We start from the raw sequence: 21,503 nt of genomic DNA on the forward strand, positions 1-21,503 counted from the left end.
AATTTGGCAACTCTGGAAGGTCCATACGGCGTTTTTCCTAAGCACGGCAAAAATGTCCTCTATATATATTTCCAGCGACTGGAGCGGCAACAGTGTTTTCGTCATTCCCATCACTTATTTTCCCGGGATGGGATCGCCTGAGGTTCCTGGGAATTTTTTAGTCGCACCCCCACATCCCTTTCTCGCGCGGCGGTGGCGTCGCGGCGCCGTCATTAGCGTGCGATCCTCCGACGCGATCGCTTGGCCCTCGGCGATGCGTGAAAATTCTGCGCTTCGCCGCCGCGCAGTGGATCGAATCAATCAGAGACGTCGGACATGAAATTTTTTACCAAAACTGCAAATTTTGATGTTTATTTCGCCACATTTAAATTGTGAGCGGAGCCTCTAAAGAAAACTTTTACGAGACAACCAATGTAACCACTTTTAGAACCTCAAAGTTTTGTATAAACAGAGGTATCAGCGTTTAAAGCTTCCAAATTATGTCCGACCTCTCATATTGACTCGGTCATTGGCGGATCAAATTGGCAACATTGTTCTATCTCCATTTAAACCTATGGAATTGTATCAATTCTTGGAGGGGGCAGGTACTTCGACAAGAATCGATTATTTAACATAGGTTTAAATGTAGGGAACTCGGTGTTGCCAAATTGCTAGATCCGCTCCTGGACTCGGTCCACTGTGCGCCGCGGCGCGCGCCATCCCGTAAATTATTTATCGAGCAATTACTCGAGAGCTTTTGTTTCAAAGCTCTTGGAAAAACCGGCTCGGAAAGATGCACATACTGTTTTGCTGAAGAATAACGCCGTATGATCCATCAAGTATTGCCAAATTGCCTTCGAACAAAACACAAATATTCAAGAAAATTTGTGAATATCTCTCTTCTCATGTGTTAGAAGATTTCGTTCGGAATTTGATCTAAAAAATCGGAAAATTTCGGGGGGAAATATTTCGACAGTGTAAAGTTCGCAACTACGTATCTCGGTTTGTGACGTCGGGGACTTCCTGTCATACTCTATATTTTAAACGGAAAACTACTCAACGGCAATTCTTTAAAACCAACGTGATTGACATAGTTCATCGAAAAAAAATTCATTTTATCCATGCGAAATTTATTGAATTCAAAACCGCTTTTAAGTAAGCTGTGATCTAGTAAACGATGACTCTCTCTGTTTTGCATAAGAATACGATAACCAAAGCTAGAGGACTTAAAAGTTAAAAACCACAATCTGAACCGAGCGTTGGAGCTCTCTTTTTAGAACTAAGACTTACAGAAAAAAAATCTTAGATCAAATTATAATGTTCTTCGGGCACTTTTCAAAATTACGGCTCGATTAAAGATGGAAAAGTCATAAACATTTTAGGTCAACATCATTCTACAGATCGATTCCGATAGGACACAAAAGAGCGCCTTCAACCCATTGCGTAATCTAAATGCGAAATTCTGATACCAATATTCGTGCGTAACGACAGTCATTTTGCATACTCGGCTGATTGAAGGAAAATTATTGGCCCAAGCAACAGGGTACGAATTTCAGCAATTGGACACTTGTTTTTTCAGGAAGCAAAAACTCCGGGGGTGCCCCACCTGGCATACAAAAAGCCCAACCCTCGGAGCTTCGTCCCCCCTGGCATACTAGTAACCCAACCCTCAGGGGCTGCCCCCCTGCCATCCAAGAAACCCAACCCCCAGGGCGGGTTGTCCCCCACGGTATCCAAGGAGCCCAACCCTCGGGGCTGCCCCCCAGGCATCCAAGATGCCCAACCACCAGGAACAACCCCCCATGGGATCCAAGGAGCCCAACCCTCAGGGGCTGCCCCCCCTGGCATCCAAGAACTCCAAGCCCCAGGGGCTGCCCCCCTGACATCAAAGAAGCCAAACCCTCAGGGACTTCCTCCCTGGTATCCAAAGAGCCCAACCCTCGGGACTGCCCCCCCCCCCCCCCCCCCTGTCATCCAATCAGTCTGCAAATGGCGGCGTGTAGAACTCCCAGAAAAATGTCATCAAAATGCACGAATATCGTGGCAACGCGGTTTGGAGTTTCGGGTACGAATTTTTTCTTGACGCGCGCCCTGCACCCGGAAATAAATCCAACTCACGCCCGGGACTCGGAGTCCCTGCAGCTGACAACTCGGGAAAATCGGGGAAAATCGTGAATAACGACACGGAGAGCGGGAGAAGTGATCTCGATTAAGCGGGAGCATGAGCAGGTTCCGATCTTGAGACTTCGATTTACGATTGCCGGGTGCTAATGGAAAAGGTGCTAGGGTAACCACTGGAGCGGGATAGTTCCATTGGGTGTGTTTGAGCAAACAGCGCAACTCGTATTTTAATGTTTCAAGTCGTATCGAAAAGAAAATTGAAGTAGATATCGTCACCTTCCAGGCAAAGGATCACAAGCGCCATGCGACGTTTAAAAATTTCCGCCGCCATTTTATTTCTTTACTGAGAAATTGTTGGTTGAATCTGTTTGGAAATTTCACTAAATTTTATCGGCAGCACAAAGAAAATTCAGTGAAATTTTCGGACAGCTTCGTTGAACAATTTCTCTGTAAAAAAATATAATGGCGGCGGAAATTTTTAAACGTCGCATGGCGCTTGTGAAACTTTGCCTGAAAGGTGACGATGTAACACTCTGGATGTGAAAAAAGTGTGCGAAAGCTTATGAAATGCTGTATTACCCGCTACACTGCCATGCTAAGGAAGAACGCCGTATGAGCCTTCAGACGTTGCCAGGTTTCCTTCGATAAAAACCGAATCTTCTAGGAAAAGTGTGAATATTTTTTTCCAAAATTTTCAGACTATTTTGTACGCAATTCAATCTAAAATATCCAGAGATTTCAAAGAAAAATGAGCGTAAATGTCGTCGAAATTCATGTTATGTCAAGGGAAATTTGGCAACTCTCGAATGTTTATTCGGCGTTCTTCCTTAGCACGGCAGTACAGCAGTTACTTTAGCAATGCCAAGATGGAAAACTAACTGCTGTGGTGGGTAATTCATCATTTTCTAAGTTCTCGCACCCTTTTTTTACATCCAGAATGCTAAATCAACTTCACTTTTTTTCAGTGCGGTTATGCGTGACTTGGCGTGGGTGAAGCAAATGGACTACATTTTGCAATTTGGAACTATAAATTCTAGCTCAGTTTAAAAACAATGTATGTGCCATTAGTTTCCCAATGCATATGAGTGTTTTTTCATATGAGCCAAAATTTATAGTTCCAAATTGCAAAATGCGGTCCAAATAGGAGCAATACTGCCTTGCCATGGAAAAACGCCTTATGAACATTTGAAAGTTGTCAATTTTCCCCGAGTTAACCATAAATTTTTGAGGAATGTTTTGCATACTTTTCCTGGATATTGTCAGGTATCTCGAGTAATTGCGAACAAAATTACCTGAAAAATCCATATAGAAAAATATGCAACATTTTCCTAGTGAATTCGGTTACACTAAAAAAAGTATAGTTGCATCTGCTGTAGGTCCACTTGGTATTTTACACAGTGATACTATTTAGTGTAAATAACCAGAATTATGGTCGTATTCCCTAGAACTCTGGCGATACTTACAATAATATGGTAAATGTTACCATAAAGTATGGTGTTAATTACCATACTCGGATCACTGTGTCAGAGTATGGTAAAATCTACCATATTTTTTCAGTGTATCATTGGGAGAAATATGACAACATCTGACCATACGGCGTTCCTCCTTAGCGCAGCAGAATAATGTATACACGATCATGGAGCTCTATTATGCCGCAGGGATTGGCGATGTAAGTACTTTTTCTATTGTAAAACTTCAAGAATAACAGAATGCCTCTGGTTTTCTCTTAAACGAACTTTCCAGTTCAAGAAAGAATCAGAACGATAATCAAGGTGCTAAACCACGTATCTGCGTTTGCGACGTTGTAGACTTCCTGGCATACTTTATTTTGCTTGGAAAATGTACTCAACTTCATTTCTTGAAGGCTATTTTGGTTTACACGTATTAACTATATTACCCATCATGTTCTGGGCATTAACGAAATGAGCATTCTACACCAACTAGTACTATATTACTACTTTTTGTTGGTGTAACAAAAACTTAGTTAATGCACAACGCCAACTGGAATATTTGTGTTAATAGCAATCATATAGTTAACGCAGGGTACCGGCTTTTTTTTCGATGTATAGTAATTCTCAAAAAAATACCTAAAATGGAGATGTTGCATGTGTGAGGAATTTGCGATTTGAATGTCATTTCTGATGTAAAAGTTCGCGAGAAACACGATGGTGCCACTGGTTTTCTCTGAAATTAACTTCCAAGCTCAAAAAAGCTCTCAAGTTGAGGCCAAAATGGAGGGGATATCTCACCCTACCCTGAGAGTCCACGTCTACATCAAGACAAACTCTCCATGCAAAGATAGGGAGCAAATACATTAGCAGGGTTCCCACTTTATTTGGGGACTCCAAAACTGAAAACACGGCAACCCTGCCAATGTATTTGCTCCCTATCTTCGCATGGAGAGTTTGTCTTGATGTAGACGTGGGCTCTCAGGATAGCGTGAGATATCCCCTCCATTTTGGCCCAATCTTGAGAGCTTTTTTTGAGCTTGAGAGTTGATTTCAGAGAAAACCAGTGGCACCATCGACTTTCTCGCAAACTGTTACATGAGAAACAACAGTCAAATCGCAAATTCCTCACACATGCAACATCTCCATTCAACGGGTTCAAAAGGAGAGGAACACTTATCATCTGGCAACCTTTTTTTTGGTAAAATGTGAGCTAAAGGACGATCGGCGGGAATACTGGGAAATCTCTCGGATGCGGAGTAAATTCTTTTATGGGGAAATCTCATCGATTAATAAATAGCCACGCACACTTCGGGAAATACCGGAAAAGAAACTCGGTTCACGTCCATGAACGGCAGATTTAACTTCACGAACGAGAAAAGGGGCAATAAATATGAATCCAGACGCTCCAATATATATTTTCCACCCCACCCTTTCCCCACACACCCGTCTACCTCTCTTTGTCTTGCGATTTCCCTCCTTCTCTCATTCAATCCAAAATAAATCAATTCAAAATCGACCTGGAATTTAATTATTTATATCATATGAAGTGACGTCTTATCGTCACCTTCTAGTCAAATCATCACAGGCGTCATGCGACGTTTAAAAATGTCCACTGCCGTTTTGCTCTTTTAAGCCGTATTTTCCTCCAACTGGCCTAATGCCGTCGCGCGGCGCCGGTCGCCATTTGATTGCGTGGAATATATCGAAGTTCGGCCGCCGCGCGGTGCCGGCCGCGTCCAAAGCAGTACATGGAATCAAATGGGAGACCGGTCGTGCGCCGCGCGCGACGCCGCAGCGTCAGTTGGAGGAAAATACGGCTTTTTACAGAGAAATTGCTGGTTGGATCTGTTAGAAAATTCACTGAATTTTATTGGCAGCGCAAAGAAAATTAAAATACGCACCGTGCTGTACGCGCAATGCGTGAAGTATTCCAAAAGTCTTGAAGGCGCTAATATAAGTTTACTGCTGACCGTACTATGTGTTTGGCGTAATGCATGAAGTATTTCTACAGTCTTGTAGGCGCTAACATGTCCGGCTAAGCATCACAGGCACCATGCGTCGTTTAAAAATTCCCGCCGCCCTTTTATTTTCCACAGAGAAATTGTTGGTTGAATCTGTTTGAAAATTTCACTGAATTATATCGGCAGCACCAAGATAATTCAGTGACATTTTTGGACAGCTTCCTCGAAAAATTGATCTGTAAAAAAATAAAATGGCGGCGGAAATTTTGAAACGCCACATGGGGCTTGTGATATTTTGGCCGGAAGGCGACGATATTCAGTCATGTGTTCAATTTTGTACACGAAATGATCGGATTCGATTGATCTGATCATTGGGCATAATGACAGGAAAAAAATTCAAGTTATTCCTTTGCTTAGTTTTATTCTATTTTTGTTTGATTTAAAGATCGATTTCGCACTTCACGAATTAAAACTAAAGCAAGACAGTGTCTTTTTGATCAGGTTTTTTGAGCGCATTCATGATTCCTGTCGATAAATGCTACAAAAGCAGCATGGCCAGACTAGAGTCCCTTTATACTGAGAGTATGACACTACGAATCCATTTACGATTGGCTCCCGTATTTTATGTCTCCACAGTGCCACAACGGGAAAAATTACATGTTCATCGTTCAACAATATTTTTAAACATTATCGTTCATCATTACAACTTTCAAAATAGCCTCTTCACCAGACTCGCTGTTCGATCGGGACGTCGAATACAACGTCATTTGATTTTCACTTACTCTGACAAAAGTATTCCGAAAAAAATTCAAGCCATAATATTCGTAAGTGCTCTCCACAAAAAAAAATGGAAAATAATAAATGGATGGAGAGTTTGAAGACCTGTAATTGAATCTCATATTTCAGCTGTTAGATATCGACATTTTAATCCCAGGGATTTTGAAAAGAGGCAATAAGGCAACGCCCGGTTCCGGTAGGAGGTACGTCTCTGCGTGGAGCAGAGCTTCAAAAATAAATTTATGAGACCCGGCCTATCGCTTTATTTTGATTTACGTCCTACTCTGCCGTCCTGAGGAAAAAAGCCATATGAACATTCAAAGTGTTGCCAAATTTCTTCAGACAAAATTTTCATTCTTGAGGAAAAATATTAATGTTTTCCCTCAATACTTTCAGGAACTTCAGGAGAAATTGCGAATAAAATTATCTGAAAGATTGGAAGAGAAATATGCACAAGTTCACTAGGAAATTCATGTGTTATCAAAGGAAATTTGGCAACGCCTGAAGGTTCGTACGGCGTTTTTCTGTAGCACGGCAGTATTTACTTGTGAGCAAGTTTCTGCACAAGTCAGAATAAAAAGCTTAGATTCACGTCCTCTATTTCCTTGTTTATCACTTGCTCATTTTTCCCCGGCGGCGACCGTAAATCCTCGTTTGTTCATTTCGTTTGTTCTCTGTTTTGTCTATAAATCTTCGTTACTTATCCTACTTACCGGTTCTCTTTACAGCCGATATCCGTGTAACTTTCGTATTTTCTCGGGACACCTGAGCACCCTGAGATAAATCCCGTTGCTGCGATCGGCTCTCGCAGTGATTATATCCTAACTTCATACATCCATGGGGTGGATATGTTTCAAACAAATAGTCAAATTAAGCATCTAAAAAAAGTTTAGCCGCGTAAGTATAGTTCTCTGCCTTGCTACGGAAAAACGCCGTATGAACCTTCAGACGTTGCCACATTTCCTTCAATGAAACCGTAATGAGAAAATATTGAATTTTTTTCTTAGATTTTTTTCAGACGATTTTGTTCGCAATTCCGTGTAAAATGTATGAAAATTTCAAGAGAAAACACGCATAATCGTTCTCAAAAATACATGTTTTATTCGGGTCAATTTGGTGACTCTCGAATGTTCACACGGTGTTCTTCCTTAGCATGGCAGTAAAGTTCTCTGCCGTGGTACGGTAAAACGCCGTGTAAACATTTAGGCGGTGCCAATTTTCCTTTGATAAAACCCGAATTCCTTGGCAAACCTGCGAATATTTTTCTTCCAATTTTACGAATAGTTTTGCTCGCAATTTCACTTAAAGTCTCTGGCAGTTTCAAGGAAGAATATTCGTGACTTTACTTGGAAGTAAACGTTCCATGGGAAGGAATTTGGCAATTCTCAAATGCTCATACGAAGTTTTTCCTTAGCACGGCAGTTCTATTCTCTAAAGTAGGTAATCAGGAGACGGGGATTGCAGTTGGTCTAATAACGGTTTCATTCGTCCATATTTTGACCTGCCAACACGATGAAAAGTTAGTTAAAACCCCTTGATACAACTATTTGTACTCCCTAGATGACCACGTTGCATTTGTGAAAATGAAGGCGTTTTAGCGTTCCTTGCGCTTACCCACTTTAGCGACGTGAACCTTCCAAACGAGGTTTATCGCTTAGATGTCTGTTCTCTTGAGTAAGTCATCATGACTCCTTCTATTTCAACAACCATAGGATGTGATCCTGCAAAGGAAAAGGGAACGTAGCCCAAGGAAGTTAAATTTCAGCGGATATATATATATATATATATATATATATATATATATATATATATATATATATATATATATATATATATATATATATATATATATATATATATATATATATATATATATATATATATATATATATATATATATACATACATACACACACATACATACACACGCTTTATAACGCACTCTGGCGTTCTACGACACCCAAACGCCACATATGCCTGTCTTCCCAGAGGTTATCGGGCAACTGACACCGCAACATCTCTTCGTCAACGCCCTGCCGCCAACCCTTTACGGGACGTCCCCGTCGCCTCTTCCCAGGTGGTACCCAATCCAAAACTTGTTTGGGCAACCTCTCCTCCGACATTCTTTGCACATGCAGCGGAACTATATTTGTCAAATTAAGTTCTGAAGTCGTATTTCGATGATTCTGTAGGAAATTCGTACTAACATCTCGAGCATTTCAGCTCATGCTTGTACATGAGTATTTGTCAGAAAGTTTAATAGTGTGAAGTATTTTATTTCTTTGCTAACGAAATAAAATATGAGAGGAAATCAAACAATGAGAAATGCAATCAAGCCAAATCTGTGTAAATTTATCTATGCTTATATCACGCAAATGTACTATCAGAAACTTAGCTATGTTCAGTGGGTGGAAACATTTTCAGTGTTGTTTTTAATTTTAGAAACTGCGTTGCTCTATTGTCTCGCTCTCCTCTTTTCCCCTTTTAGCGGCTCTGGTGCTTGCACTAGAGCTGCTATTCCGGACGGTCCCAGCTGGGGAGTATCAATGCAGCATGTTACATTGTAGAGACCGCGCGTTGGTTGATGGGAATCGGCGCCATTTTCGGCTATGTTCCTTGTCATGACTTTATTTTATTGCATACTGTTTTATTGTTAGTCAATGCTATGTTGTGTATTGTATTTTTGGAATCATGGTGATACAGTCAACAATTCAGAACTTGTTTGTGCTTTTATCTCGTGATGGAAAAAATGTACTTTACGTTCAAAATTTGAAAATTTGAATTTTAAAGTTTTCGCGGTTAAGGAAGCTTTAACCACTGGGTTGGAGCTTCCTAGTCATTTACTCGATATCAGCTGATAGCAAACAAAGGTTACCAGGGAAACCGTAAACGTCTAACAACTATCGTGGCCATTGGGGCGATTATTGAAATGATATCGACTTTATGTCGCCGCTTACGACAGGACATAGCCCTATCTTAACTGTGTAATATATCGCAATTCGATATTGTTTTGATTTTTAAAAGGAGCAATTCATTCATACAGTTCCGATTAGTTTTGGCGAACGGGCCCTTAGCCTGCTTAGTACGTATAATCCCAAAACGCAGGAAAATAGATTGTAGGAAAATATTTGCATCGGAAAATCGTAACAATTTTCCCCTAGATGTCTTCCATTCCGGGTACATATTTATTGAAAACGGCGACTTTTTCAACAGTCCTATTTTTATCTACAACATCTAAGTGGCCCTTCATAACCATTTAATTTTGGCCCCTGGCCAGAAAAAGGTTCGGAAATTGCAGTGATTTTGCCGAAAATGCTGAAGTAAGTAAATTTGGGCATTTTTTTTCCTTCTTCAAACTCTGTGGAGAAGCACTTCTCCTCCAGTACATCTATTTTTTACTTATCTCTCGCAAGGTACATTTACAGAAGGTGTGTTCCAGTATTAACAGTTCAGATTCGTTGTTTTTTTATTATAACGCTTATTTCGGAAAGCAATTATTACATTGTTCAATTCTACTGACTTTCAACACTCGATTATACTCCCGGCAAATTCTGCAGCAGCGTTTCAAATGTTGACTCTAATGCTTCCAACAGCCATCCGATGTCTAAGAGTTTATTCCTAGATTTAGGGATTTTCCGGAATTTCCAGGGATTTAGGGATTTTTCAGGAAATCTAGGGATTTTTTTTTGATGAGGTAAAGTTACCAAAAATCAACTTTTTAACCTCAATTCTAGCTTCGACAATCGAAAACATTTTTTCATCTATATTTTGTAGGCCTTTTTGGCAACACTATTTTCCCCGCAAATAAGCCGGAAATTAAAACGATTGCGTCCTTCGATGTACTTGACATTCAACTGCATTCAACCTGTTAATAATAAGAAATCAACTAATATTCTTTCATTTTATTGGTCTGGATTAGCACTGCTTTCAGAGAGCGCCAAAATTCAAACGAGCCAATCAGATTTAAATATTGCAAATCGCTACATCGAATGACATCATGATTCTTCATAAAAAAATGGCGCTTTTTGCAAAATCTAGGGATTTTTTAAGTATATTTGAGCAAATCTGGGGATTTAGGGATTTTTAGCGAAATCTAGGCATTTTTTTTTCTTCCCCGCTAGGGATTTAATATCGGAAGACTGGCTTCCAGTATCGTAGCGTTGATCGTCGCTGATGTCGAAATGGAACCTAATGCCGGACTTACTGTAACACCTCCATTCCTCAATTCCGGTGAGGAATACGTCTCTACCCTTAACTCAATATAAATATACAAATTGATAAGTGAGTGCTTTAGTCTCCTGAAGACAGAATTGCGAAACTTAAAATTGGAGAAAAATGATGAGTAAATGAAAAAATGGAACCAATTGATGGGATATGTCGCATGCCATTCTGACACAAAATATGGCGTCTATCAAATCACCTTAACTAAATAAAATAACCAAATTTTCAACTCTCAAACTATCAACTATCAACTATCAAAATTCAAACTATCAAAATTTCCAACAATGACAAAAATGATTGTAATATACCTATAATGTAATGAAATATACACGCTCTAATCATTTAATTTGTATTACCTTTATGTTATGTACCTACATGTTATACTATTTTTATAATAAATTTTGCCAACATGCTTTTCAATTCAGTCTACAACATTTCATTCCGACGTGGCAATAATGATTTATAATGCCCCTAAACATTAAAATGAATTACAATAGTAATGCCGCATTATAATGTCGTATTATACATCGCAACGATTCATGTCCTACTGATTATTGATTATTGTAAGATGAATTCTGTTTTCTCTGATTGTATGTTTCATACGTGCGAAGCAAGTACGGGTCACTAGAAACGTGGTTCGTACGGGTGGCTGATGAAATTGATCTTCGAATACCTTTTGATGAGCTAGGGAAATGGAACCATCTGCATCTCATGGACAATAAATAGTTGCCGTAATTAAGGTTATCCCGTGATTAAGGTGCCGTGATTTAAGTCATAAATTCTTCATCTAATTCTTGATTCATCTCCAAAATGTCTGCTAAAGCTTTCATGCGCTTCTCCTTGTATGCATGAATGAGCAAATTGGGTATCGAACAAGCGGACACTTTTTGAAAATTTAGATGATTCTGGACAATATCGTACAGAAGTCCACGAGCTGCAGATAGAACCATTACCTCTAGCTCATCAAAAGTTATTCGAAGATCATTCAACAACCTCTTTGACAAGTTGCAAAAACTTTTCGTTAACAATAGTGTCACACGGTACTAGGAATATTTACTATTTAACGAACCTTATATTTCCCTGACTCAGTCCTAAATTATAGAAGTATGCGTTACTTTTCCAGCAATCCAAAAAAACAATTATACAAAAAACCAATACCTACACTTTCAGATATAAAAATGCAAATTTTTTGCAGCCTCGCTAAACGACTTATCAACCAGAGATTTTTTAGGAAGCGGACCTCCAAAGAGCTTTCAAAATTAAAAGTATACAACAAGTGATAATGCCATGTATTCGCCATATCAAAGCCCAATACACATTTATACACCGGCTACGTAAATCTGCTAAGTTACAAAACATGAATCGACAGTTTTCGGATTGTACATCAATGACAAAATGTGTCTAGGCCCTCATTCTTGACTACAACTACTGCCCCCAGAGCCGCTCTCCGACGCCAATGCGTTGGAGCTTCCTGCTTGTTTCTCTCTGCTAATAACAGAGAAAGGAGGATTTGAATTAATTTAAAGGAAGTTTTCAGTTTGAATTTAAGTTGCAAGTAAACATGATTTGAAATTATTTAAATGCTAGAAAGAGTCAGGTACAAATGGTATAAATATAAAAGAACAATGTCCATCGAGTTTGCATGCTTCCTAATTCCCTTTCATTTGATTCCTTTGTGCATAGTTGCTTTCAGCATGAATATGTCCAATTAATAATCAATCGATTGCAAAGTGAAGAAAGCTCTTAAAAACTTCGTGGGATTAGCATTTTAACTTTTCAATGCTCCATAAATTTCCGTTATGAACCCTCCGGCATTTCTGCGAGGACAAAGATCCTCTCTTGTTTCTACATGAAGCATTCAAAGTTCATGTTTTATAAATAAATGCAAATTGAAAGACTTTTAAACAACTTCTATTATCGTCATCCGGCGTTAACATTTCGGAAATTAATGAATTTGGAAGTAATCGACCGTTCCAATCTTTGAAAAACTTTCGCTTTGTGCTGAAACCTAAAAACTACCCATGTACAAATTCATTATTATTTGGACTACATTTTGCAATTTGGAACTATAAATTCTAGCCCGGTTTAAAAACAACGTATGTGCCATTAGTTTCCCTATGCACATAAGTGTTTTTTCAGATGAGCCAGAATTTATAGCTCCAAATTGCAAAGTACAGTCCATTTATGAAAATGAATATATGCGTTAAATAATATAATATAGGTATTTATAACATGCATCTGCGTGAAATACCATCTCTCCAAATTCAACAAACGAGATACGTGATCTGGCAGTTTCACTGTAGATATATGATTGCGGACTTACGTCGAAAAGTTTTTAATTTAATCACTCAACATTCCTCCTTTTGCACCTCATCCGATGGACAGTGCTAGATTTTATCGCATTGCGTAAACGCGGCACGGGACCTTCATCACAGATTACCGCAGACTAAACTGACAATGAGCAACACCTTCACAACACCAAACACCACCCTTCAGGTTTACATTAATTCCCTCTCGGTGTTCGAGAACAACGGTCAAGGCATGCCGAAGCTGCCTCCGTTCAGGGTTCCAGACCGCTGCACAAAAGCTAAAGGCCTTTGCACGGACTTGGAGGTTCTCTCGACTAAATCTGATTTTCCGAACTTGGTGCGGGGAGGTGGAAGGGGGGCCTCGTCGGGTGATATTAGATTGTTGAGTTGAGGACCCTTAGTGCCGACATACACCGTGTAAACATGGTTTCACCGGTGAAAGTGGATACGTGGACCGTTGCCAAATTTCTGCATGAACATTGAAACAAATGAGCATCTAGAGAAGCATTGCAAATAAAAAGGAGATTTAATTAAAATATGGGTAAACAAGGCTAAAAAACGATTAAAACAGAAATAGACAGGACGTTTCGAGCTGTTACCAGCTCATTTTCAACTGCAAAAACACATAAAAACAAGTAAAAAATTGAGTGGCGACCTGACCCCAGCCGTTATCACGAAACCACCGTAATCACGTAAGAAAATGAGCTGGTAACAGCTCGAAACGTCCTGCCTATTAGTGTTTTAATCGGTTGTTAGCCTTGTTTACCCATATTTTAATTAAATCTCCTCTTTATTCGTATATTCGAGCTATGTTTTTGTGCTTTATCAAAAAGCAGTGCGCGATCTGTTTTATTTTGCAAAGGAGCGGTTTAACGGTATATAGGATGAGGACTGTTCTTGGCCCCACCTTGAATTCGAAGGCATTTTGCAAAAAGGAAACAAGATCATTTCGTTGTCGCTAAGATGGTGCAACCTCTTTCACCTTGCAAATATAAACTGAATCTCCTAAATAAGTTTTATCTTTACTTACAATAAACCATACATTCAAGACGAAAATTACCCATGTAAAATTAATTTTCTGCATGATTTCAGTAATTAAATTGCAAAGAATGTAATGCACGATCCTAGCAATACTGGAATGCTCTTAGTCCCTTTTCGCAAAATTTAATCAAAATTCCTCAACTTTACAATTTTTTGTTTGGAAATTGATTTGGTAATTTTTGGATCTAGGTGTGGTGCAAAAATGGGTCTGCATGACGTTTGATTTTGGCGAAAAATGCAAATTTTGCGAATTTGCGGCTTAATGCTAAAAAATCCAAATTTTTCGCCAAAATCGGCTTTAAAAGCCATGTCTAAGCTAGTGATTGGCCTAAATAAAGACCGGAAATGACCGAATCATGTTGCTTTCCAGTTAACTTAGACCTTCAATGAGCAAAACATTGTTGAGTTAAGGGAATTTAGTTAGAGTGAGCCAAAAAACAGCCCATATTGATAGTCCTCCTCAGTCTAAGAGAATGAATTACAACTAGTACTCGAAGCCGAGAAAAATATTTTGAATATGAAAATAAGTGATAAAATTTATATCAACAGTGAGTGTTCCGGAGGAAAATAGACTGATTTAGTGGTTATACGTCATGGTTCAAATGTAAACACATATCTTTGTTTCTGATTAGCGCTGCTTGTGCCATGGTGGTAAAATGCCTCCAAGTGTTTCTTACAATCGGAAGTTCTCGTGTTTAATGAGTCCTGAATGGGTTTATGACCGGTCAAAGACTAAATTTTTATGAATGAACACAACTAATCCACAAAGAATTTGTACGTGAGGTTATGCTAGTTTGTTTTGGTTTGAACCAAGAGTTCCATATTGTATTGAATGATGTAGTCACTAAATCAGTCTAAAGTTCAAACCTCTCGATCTCAGTTCGATCTTTATGTGTCTTCATACCAACTCTCAAAGTCGTTTACCAAACAACTCCTTTTTTTGGGCAGCCCGAATTGATTTATAATTTAATGAAGGGAGATTTAAAGATATTCACAACTAAGTATTAGTAGACAGCTTGAGTAAAATTTAACCGTAAAACTTTGGAAAGAGACCCTCATCACAGTCATAAAAGCGCAATGAAAGCCTAAAACTCACAGACCAATCAAAGAGGAGCGCAGTTCGTCCTATTTAAATTACTGAAATGGCAATACTCTCCATATTAGGCACTCCGGCGCTACCGCGAATAAATCGCCTTCAACTGCCCGCATAGGCAATTTGACTGCTTTGACGTTCGAATAGTTGCTCTCTCTTCGCCTGAGTGTTTCATACTCGATTGAACGGGGTTTTGTCATAGATTTGGTACATGAAGCTTTAGAAGCCAATTCATTTTAGTACCTTAATAGTTCCTTTCCATGGAAAAGTTTTCAGTGGCGAGGTGTGAACAATCGATTATGGGTATTCCACCATTTGAAGCTGTTGTAAGGAATCAATTATTCAGGTGTTTGTTGCAAACACCCTGTTTATCGATCCTTTTCCATAGGTTTGAATGGCATACCAATCGATAGCTCGGCAAGCTCACCACTCCACTGGAAGTTTTAAAATTTTGACATTGCGATTGAGACTTAAGGGGGCCTTTAAAATAGCATAATGCAAAAGCCAATTTTACTAGCAAACGAGCAATATTCAACAGTATTACTTTTTTCCCTGCTGGGAATCACGATAATTTGCCTTTTGTAAATGGTACAATACAGCATAAAAATATTTTCATTGTCGCACATTTTAAGGTAGGTTTGCACCAACCTTAAAGTTCGTCAAAATCGTATAATTATTTCTTTCCCTTTTTTTTAACTTTTTGCGATGGCAAATTATCGTAATCCCTTTTCAGAATTCTACCCAAGAGTTACATCTAACTCAAGGTTTACAAAATTGGTCCTTTTTCATGATGCTATTTTAAGGATCTCCTTGAATCCATCTTAAGGTAATTCGATGGACGCCATATTTTGTGTCAGAAGGACATGCGGTAATTCGCGACGATTTGTTCCATTTTTTCAGATACTCGTCATTTTTCTCGAATTTTGAGATCGCAATTCTGTTGTCAGGAGACTAAAGAATTCACCTGCCAATTTTAACAAACGAATTCAACGTAATAAAGGCGTGGTTCGTTTGGAAGAATAATATCGCATCCGAAACTGATATCGAAACTGCACGACTCGAATGCGATAATTTTCTTCTAAAAAACCACGCCTTTGCTATGTTAAATTTTTCGTCAAAATTGGTCAGTGAGTTCTTTAGTATCCTGACAACAGAATTGCGATCTCAAAATTCGAGAAAAATCAAGAGTGGCTGAAAAAATTGAACCAATCGATGCGATATATTTTGCATGTCGCTCTGACGCAAAATATAACGTCCATCGAGTCACCTTAATCCAAATGTGAACCATATTGGATCTCCCGAGGATAGGAGCTATTCAATGAACGACTTTATGAATACAACCTTAAAAAGTATAAATTTTGCAACACTGATATCCTCGCAGGCGACGTTTATCCGCAATTGGACCGGAAAGCTCTGGATCGTCTCGGACTGGCAATACGGTGACCACGCCACTTGGCGTTGAGGTCTCAGCAGGGAGCATTGTCGCCAGACCGTGCTGAAAAATTAGACCATTCCCCCATTTAAACCCATGTAAAATGTCCACATGTTACCGCACAGTCTGGCAACCTTGGCAGGGGGAAACGCGGATCCCAAGTGCCAAGTGCTTGCAAGTCTTTGTTCTTCCGTCGGCAATCCCGGGAGGCCGTAGAATCGCTCAAGCATCCTTCAAACCTCACTCCAGCCTCGGCCAAACCGAGATTCCGGCTCTGATATTTACTGCCCACTCACTGGGGTGGCCTCTCGATTTAAGACGGATCCGTGTATTTCAAGTTGAACGGTGGAGTGGGTCTGTTGCACGGGGAAGGTATAGCTCAATTGACCCGCGTGTAATAAACGCTAAAAACGTCATTAACGTGTGAAAGCTACCTCTTAACGCGCTAATACCGTCATGAAAACATTCTTGATGGTGACACCTTTGTTGTGGAATAGTTGCTTGAGGCGCTACGGCGGTCGGCCAGCGCGTAGCGCGCGTTCGCGCCTTCAAACCTAACAGGGATACTTCAAGCATTGCGCAATGCGTGAAGTATCCCTGTTAGGTTTGAAGGCGCCAATGCGCGTTTCGTGCTGGCAGCACGCCGCGGCGCCGCGCCGCTCCGCTTTGTGTTAGGCTCTAATATCTCATTCTCAACTCGAGGAGTCAGCGTTTTCAAACTCAAAATTTTGAAATGTTTGCACACTGCATGGATTATTTTCATTTAAATTGGTGAACAAAAATATGTATTGAAGGAAAGTCTAACGTGGGTTTTTTAAATACAAGTGAATAATGATGTAAATTTTTAACACTTACGTCATTTTCAAGAGTTAATTTCAAAACTTTCCCTTGTGCGATTCATTTTCCCCGCGCAGTTTTGAAGAGGAAACACATGGCAATTTTATCATACCTTGTCCAGAGGACCACCATTACTTTTCCTGCTACACCCCATTTCCTCCTTCGCCCGAAATTGTCACTAATTAATTTTATCCCATTTTGCTTTCAGGACAAACTGGCTGATGACGCACGGAAAAAACTGGATTGGCGAATTATGAGGACCTGAGGATTCCAAATGTCACTCAGGTAAAAGAAATTACATCATTGATGAGAGTAATAAGTTTAAGATGAATTACTCGCTTATTTTGATGGGTTGTGTCGGATGGTTTGGAAAAATCTGATTTTACTCGTGGGATAAATGGACGTATTTCTATCAAACGGAACTAAGCGCCAATTTGAGTTCCTTTTGAGGAATTCAGAATCCCGGATAGCGCGTTCTGTCAAACGGACCTAAGCGCCATGGAAAAGCATTGCGAGTATAGGACGGAATAAGCCGGACGCCCGATTCCGCCGCCAATCCAAGCTCCCCTCTACCTTCCTCACCCTTTGGCGCTTAGGTCCGTTTGATAGAAATACGTCCAAATGATGAATTTAAACGCTTTCACTAAGGGACTTTAGCAAAAATTAAGTGTCAAGCATGATAGTATATTTGGTCTGATGGTCTACACAGCCCATCGTGCATAGAATTATGACGGAACAACTTATTTGGTTTGGGTATCTTCAGAGAATGCTAGGAAACAGGTTGCCAAAAAAGGTCCTTGATTGGGTTCCTCCTGAGAGAGGGCACAGAGGACGCCCAATTCCAACCCTGGGGGTTGGATGGATTGCATTAAGGCAGAGATGTTATGATGCTCGATGTCCGAAGGGTTGTGGTTCGACAGGGGAAAGTGGACGGTAGGTGGATGTATTTCTATCAAACGGAACTATGTGCATTCAGACATGAGCCCTGAGACCCATAAGAATAAGTACATATCAGGGCTCACGTTATAATGCACATGGTTCCGTTTGATAGAAATACGTCCACAAAAATCCGCACGGCCGTTTTCTTGTACAAAATTAAATTGCTCGATTAAATTTAGCTGATGTGGCTATTGGTTTCTTTCTGCTAAACGCGGTTGTATGTATGTCAAAGTAGCAAGGCGCACGAACACCATGAACCCTCAAACTTTCAAAAGAATGAAAACCTTTAAGAGATAAATGTTTAAGTAAGATAAATTAAAATACCAATTATATCCAGATAGAAATGAGAATCTTTAGTTTTAAAATTTATAAAAATATGAAGATTCAAGTTTAGATTTTAAGTAAAACTATACCCAGCCTAGGATATTCTATCTCAGGGTTTTATGTAACAAAAGGGGAGAACAAGGGTTCTACCTATCCCTTACTTTCTTCAAAATTTATTTTGAACATGCGCTACTCGAATGAAAGAAAAAGTGTTGCAGGAGGGGCGTCCCCCTGTAATTTTTTTAAACGTGCTAAGCGTGTTATTCAAGGTAATGCAGACTTACTTGACAGGGCTATGACAAGGGGAAGGAATCAAAATCCTCGGTAATACCACCATTCACGAAAGTGTAAAAACACCGGTGGCTGTAGCCCCTAAGACAAGTGTTGGCGACTTAAATAATGTGGCACCCTACTTTTGATTCATCTCGTGCACCCTTCCTCCCAGCCCCCTCCCCAGCTTTTCCGGGAAAAGGAGGTTGCTTAGTCGTGCTGGGTGATTTTTACTCTGATTTTCAACCCTTTTATTTAAACCTCCATCCACGTGCTCAATCCAACCCCCTTACCAGTTCGTCAGTGTTGCCATCCGATGTTTAAAAATACTAATATTCTGAATGGATATGATGATAAGGGGGTCGGCGCTAAAGAAGCTGAGGTGCATTTTCAGGTTGTGCTGTCTTACCTGACGGACTTTTCCCTATCCATTAACGGGCCAATTTTCTAGGTGTATAATAGAATTGTTGGGAATTCTTTCCGAAACGTAAAGAAAATTTCGACAAAAATTTAAAACTAGACCTCTGCGAACGTATTTTAGTATTATTTTATTAAAAGCTCGTTTATTGTCAAGACAATTTAATTGAAGCAAAACCCCGCAAAGTTGGATGAAATCACGCTTCTTTTATTCTTTCGAAAAAATGTAACGATTTTGAATGAAATGACATTCACTTACACTAGAAGCTCACATGATGACTTTATTAGATTTCACAAGATAACTCTTAAGTCCCGAACTACTAGCATCAGGCTGACACTTTGGAAACTTAGGCACCTTTGTAATTTACGAAAAAATTTAGATATAGACTCCCAATTTTTGAGTATTCAATTTTTTCACTTTTTGTAGTAATCCCACTTCCAGAGAAACAACTTTTGGGACCCCCCCCCCCTCAAAAAAAATTAGGAAGACCTTCCTGAGAGACGACAAGAACCCTAAGGTTTGCAGGGTTGGTGTAGGACTTCTGCATCACCCTTCAGAAAAAGCGAAGAGATTGGAAACTCAAATCCTTATAAACGCCGTAAGGCAGTGCTAAAATGTTTCTCGTAAACCTGAAATCCAGCAGCCCGAGAATGGAACATTTTTTTTCTATGAAAATAAAACGACACTGAAAAAAAGTGTCAGGGGTTATCCCCTTAAATAATGGTACTATCCCAATTCCGTCAGGTTATAAGGGCATTTCCAAGTGATCGTGGTAGTACCGCAACATTTAGAGTAACTTAATTTCTTGGAGTGCTACAACAATTTATTGGGGGTACTACCACAGTTCATTGAAAAAACCTGTATCATCCAACAACCCCTACCTCTTTTCCCGTGACAATTCCAAAATAATTTCTCGTTTCAAAATCTATGAAGCGAACGCACTGAGGGCATAACGCGAGGGTTGCCATGCTAAATCCTAGCAGCACCTAATGTTACCAGGTTTCGAATTTCTACTCTTGAAATATCGATACGTGATTCTACGTGACGTACACAAAGAGTTCTTCACCATGATCACGATGTTGCGAGCGAAATTTGGCAGCACTGGTTTCCATCCTTCGTTAATTGGCTTCGCAAAGGAATTAACTCACAAGCCTCGATCCGCTCTCGTGCAAAGAATCTGAATAAGCCAAAAATGCCTCGTTCGCCTTAGGTGTAATTCCTAGAGCTGTCGTTAATTTTCGCTTCAACTTACTCATCTCTCAATGAATTCAATCGAAAAATGTCAATGAGCTACTTTTCGCGATAAGAAGTTACTTTTTCCGACTCATCTACAGATGCACATACGAGCACACGCGGTAGCGCATGCGTTCTTCTGTGCTAAGGCCTTATGAGCCTTCAGACGTTGCCAATTTTCTTCATGGGAAACCGAATTTATTGAATACATTAGGTGAATACATATATTTTAATTCTTCAAAACATTTTGTTTTCTATTTAATCTCAGATGTCTGGAAATGAGTCATTTAAGCTCGGGAGCGATTTGCCTGTAAATCATTGAATCTTACAGTTGGTGCCACTGGTTTTCTCTGAAATCAACTCCCAAGCTCAAACAAAGCTCTCAAGTTGAGGACAATATGGAGGGGATATCCCACGCTATCCTGACTACGAAAAATCAGTCTCTGAAAGTCGGTGAGAACGAAAACACGCCAACTCGGAAATTTTTAAATGTTTAATTCTCTGGCATCAAACATGGTGTGTCGATTTCAACTGGGTGCTTTACTAAGTCTCTAAGTACTTGTCCTTTGGCACCAAAAAGGTTTTTCTTAAACTAACTTCTTCGCCACTGCGCAGTTTCAGCTGTTTCCTGAACAATTTTTTTCCCGAGTTGGTGTGTTTTCGAACTCACTGATTCAATGAAGATGTTGCATGTGTGAGGGATTTGCGATTTGACTGTTGATTCTCATGTAAAAGTTTGCGAGAAACACGATGGTGTCACTGGTTTTCTCTGAAATAACTCCCAAGCTCAAAAAAGCTCTCAAGTTTAGGCCAAAATGGAGGGAATATCCCACGCTATCCTGAGAGTTCATACCTCTACATCAAGACGAACTCTCCATGCAAAAGATAGGGAGCAAACACATTGACAGGGCTGCCACTTTATGTGGGGACTCTAAAACTGAAAACACGGCAACCCTGCCCATGTATTTGCTCCCCATCTTTGCATGGAGAGTTTGTCTTGATGTAGAGGTGGACTCTATAGAGTGGGATATCCCCTCCATTTTGGTCTCAACTTGAGAGCTTTTTTTGAGCTTGGGAGTTGATTTCAGAGAAAACCA

The 21,503-nt window shown here is 39.8% G+C and overlaps 1 protein-coding gene across 2 annotated transcripts in view; it reads left to right on the forward strand.

Moving 5' to 3' along the window:
- The window catches only part of LOC109036857 (uncharacterized), a 343,232-nt gene that overhangs the window by 194,201 nt on the left and 127,528 nt on the right, over nt 1-21,503 (forward strand). For both annotated transcript variants that reach the window (XM_072304525.1, XM_072304526.1), the window contains exon 5: nt 17,431-17,507. In XM_072304525.1, coding sequence (XP_072160626.1) covers nt 17,497-17,507 — 11 coding nt within the window. In that variant the 5' untranslated portion in view covers nt 17,431-17,496. The remainder of the gene's footprint in view (nt 1-17,430; nt 17,508-21,503) is intronic.

This window comes from Bemisia tabaci, chromosome 9 (genome assembly GCF_918797505.1).
Source record: "Bemisia tabaci chromosome 9, PGI_BMITA_v3".
Lineage (NCBI taxonomy): Eukaryota > Metazoa > Arthropoda > Insecta > Hemiptera > Aleyrodidae > Bemisia > Bemisia tabaci.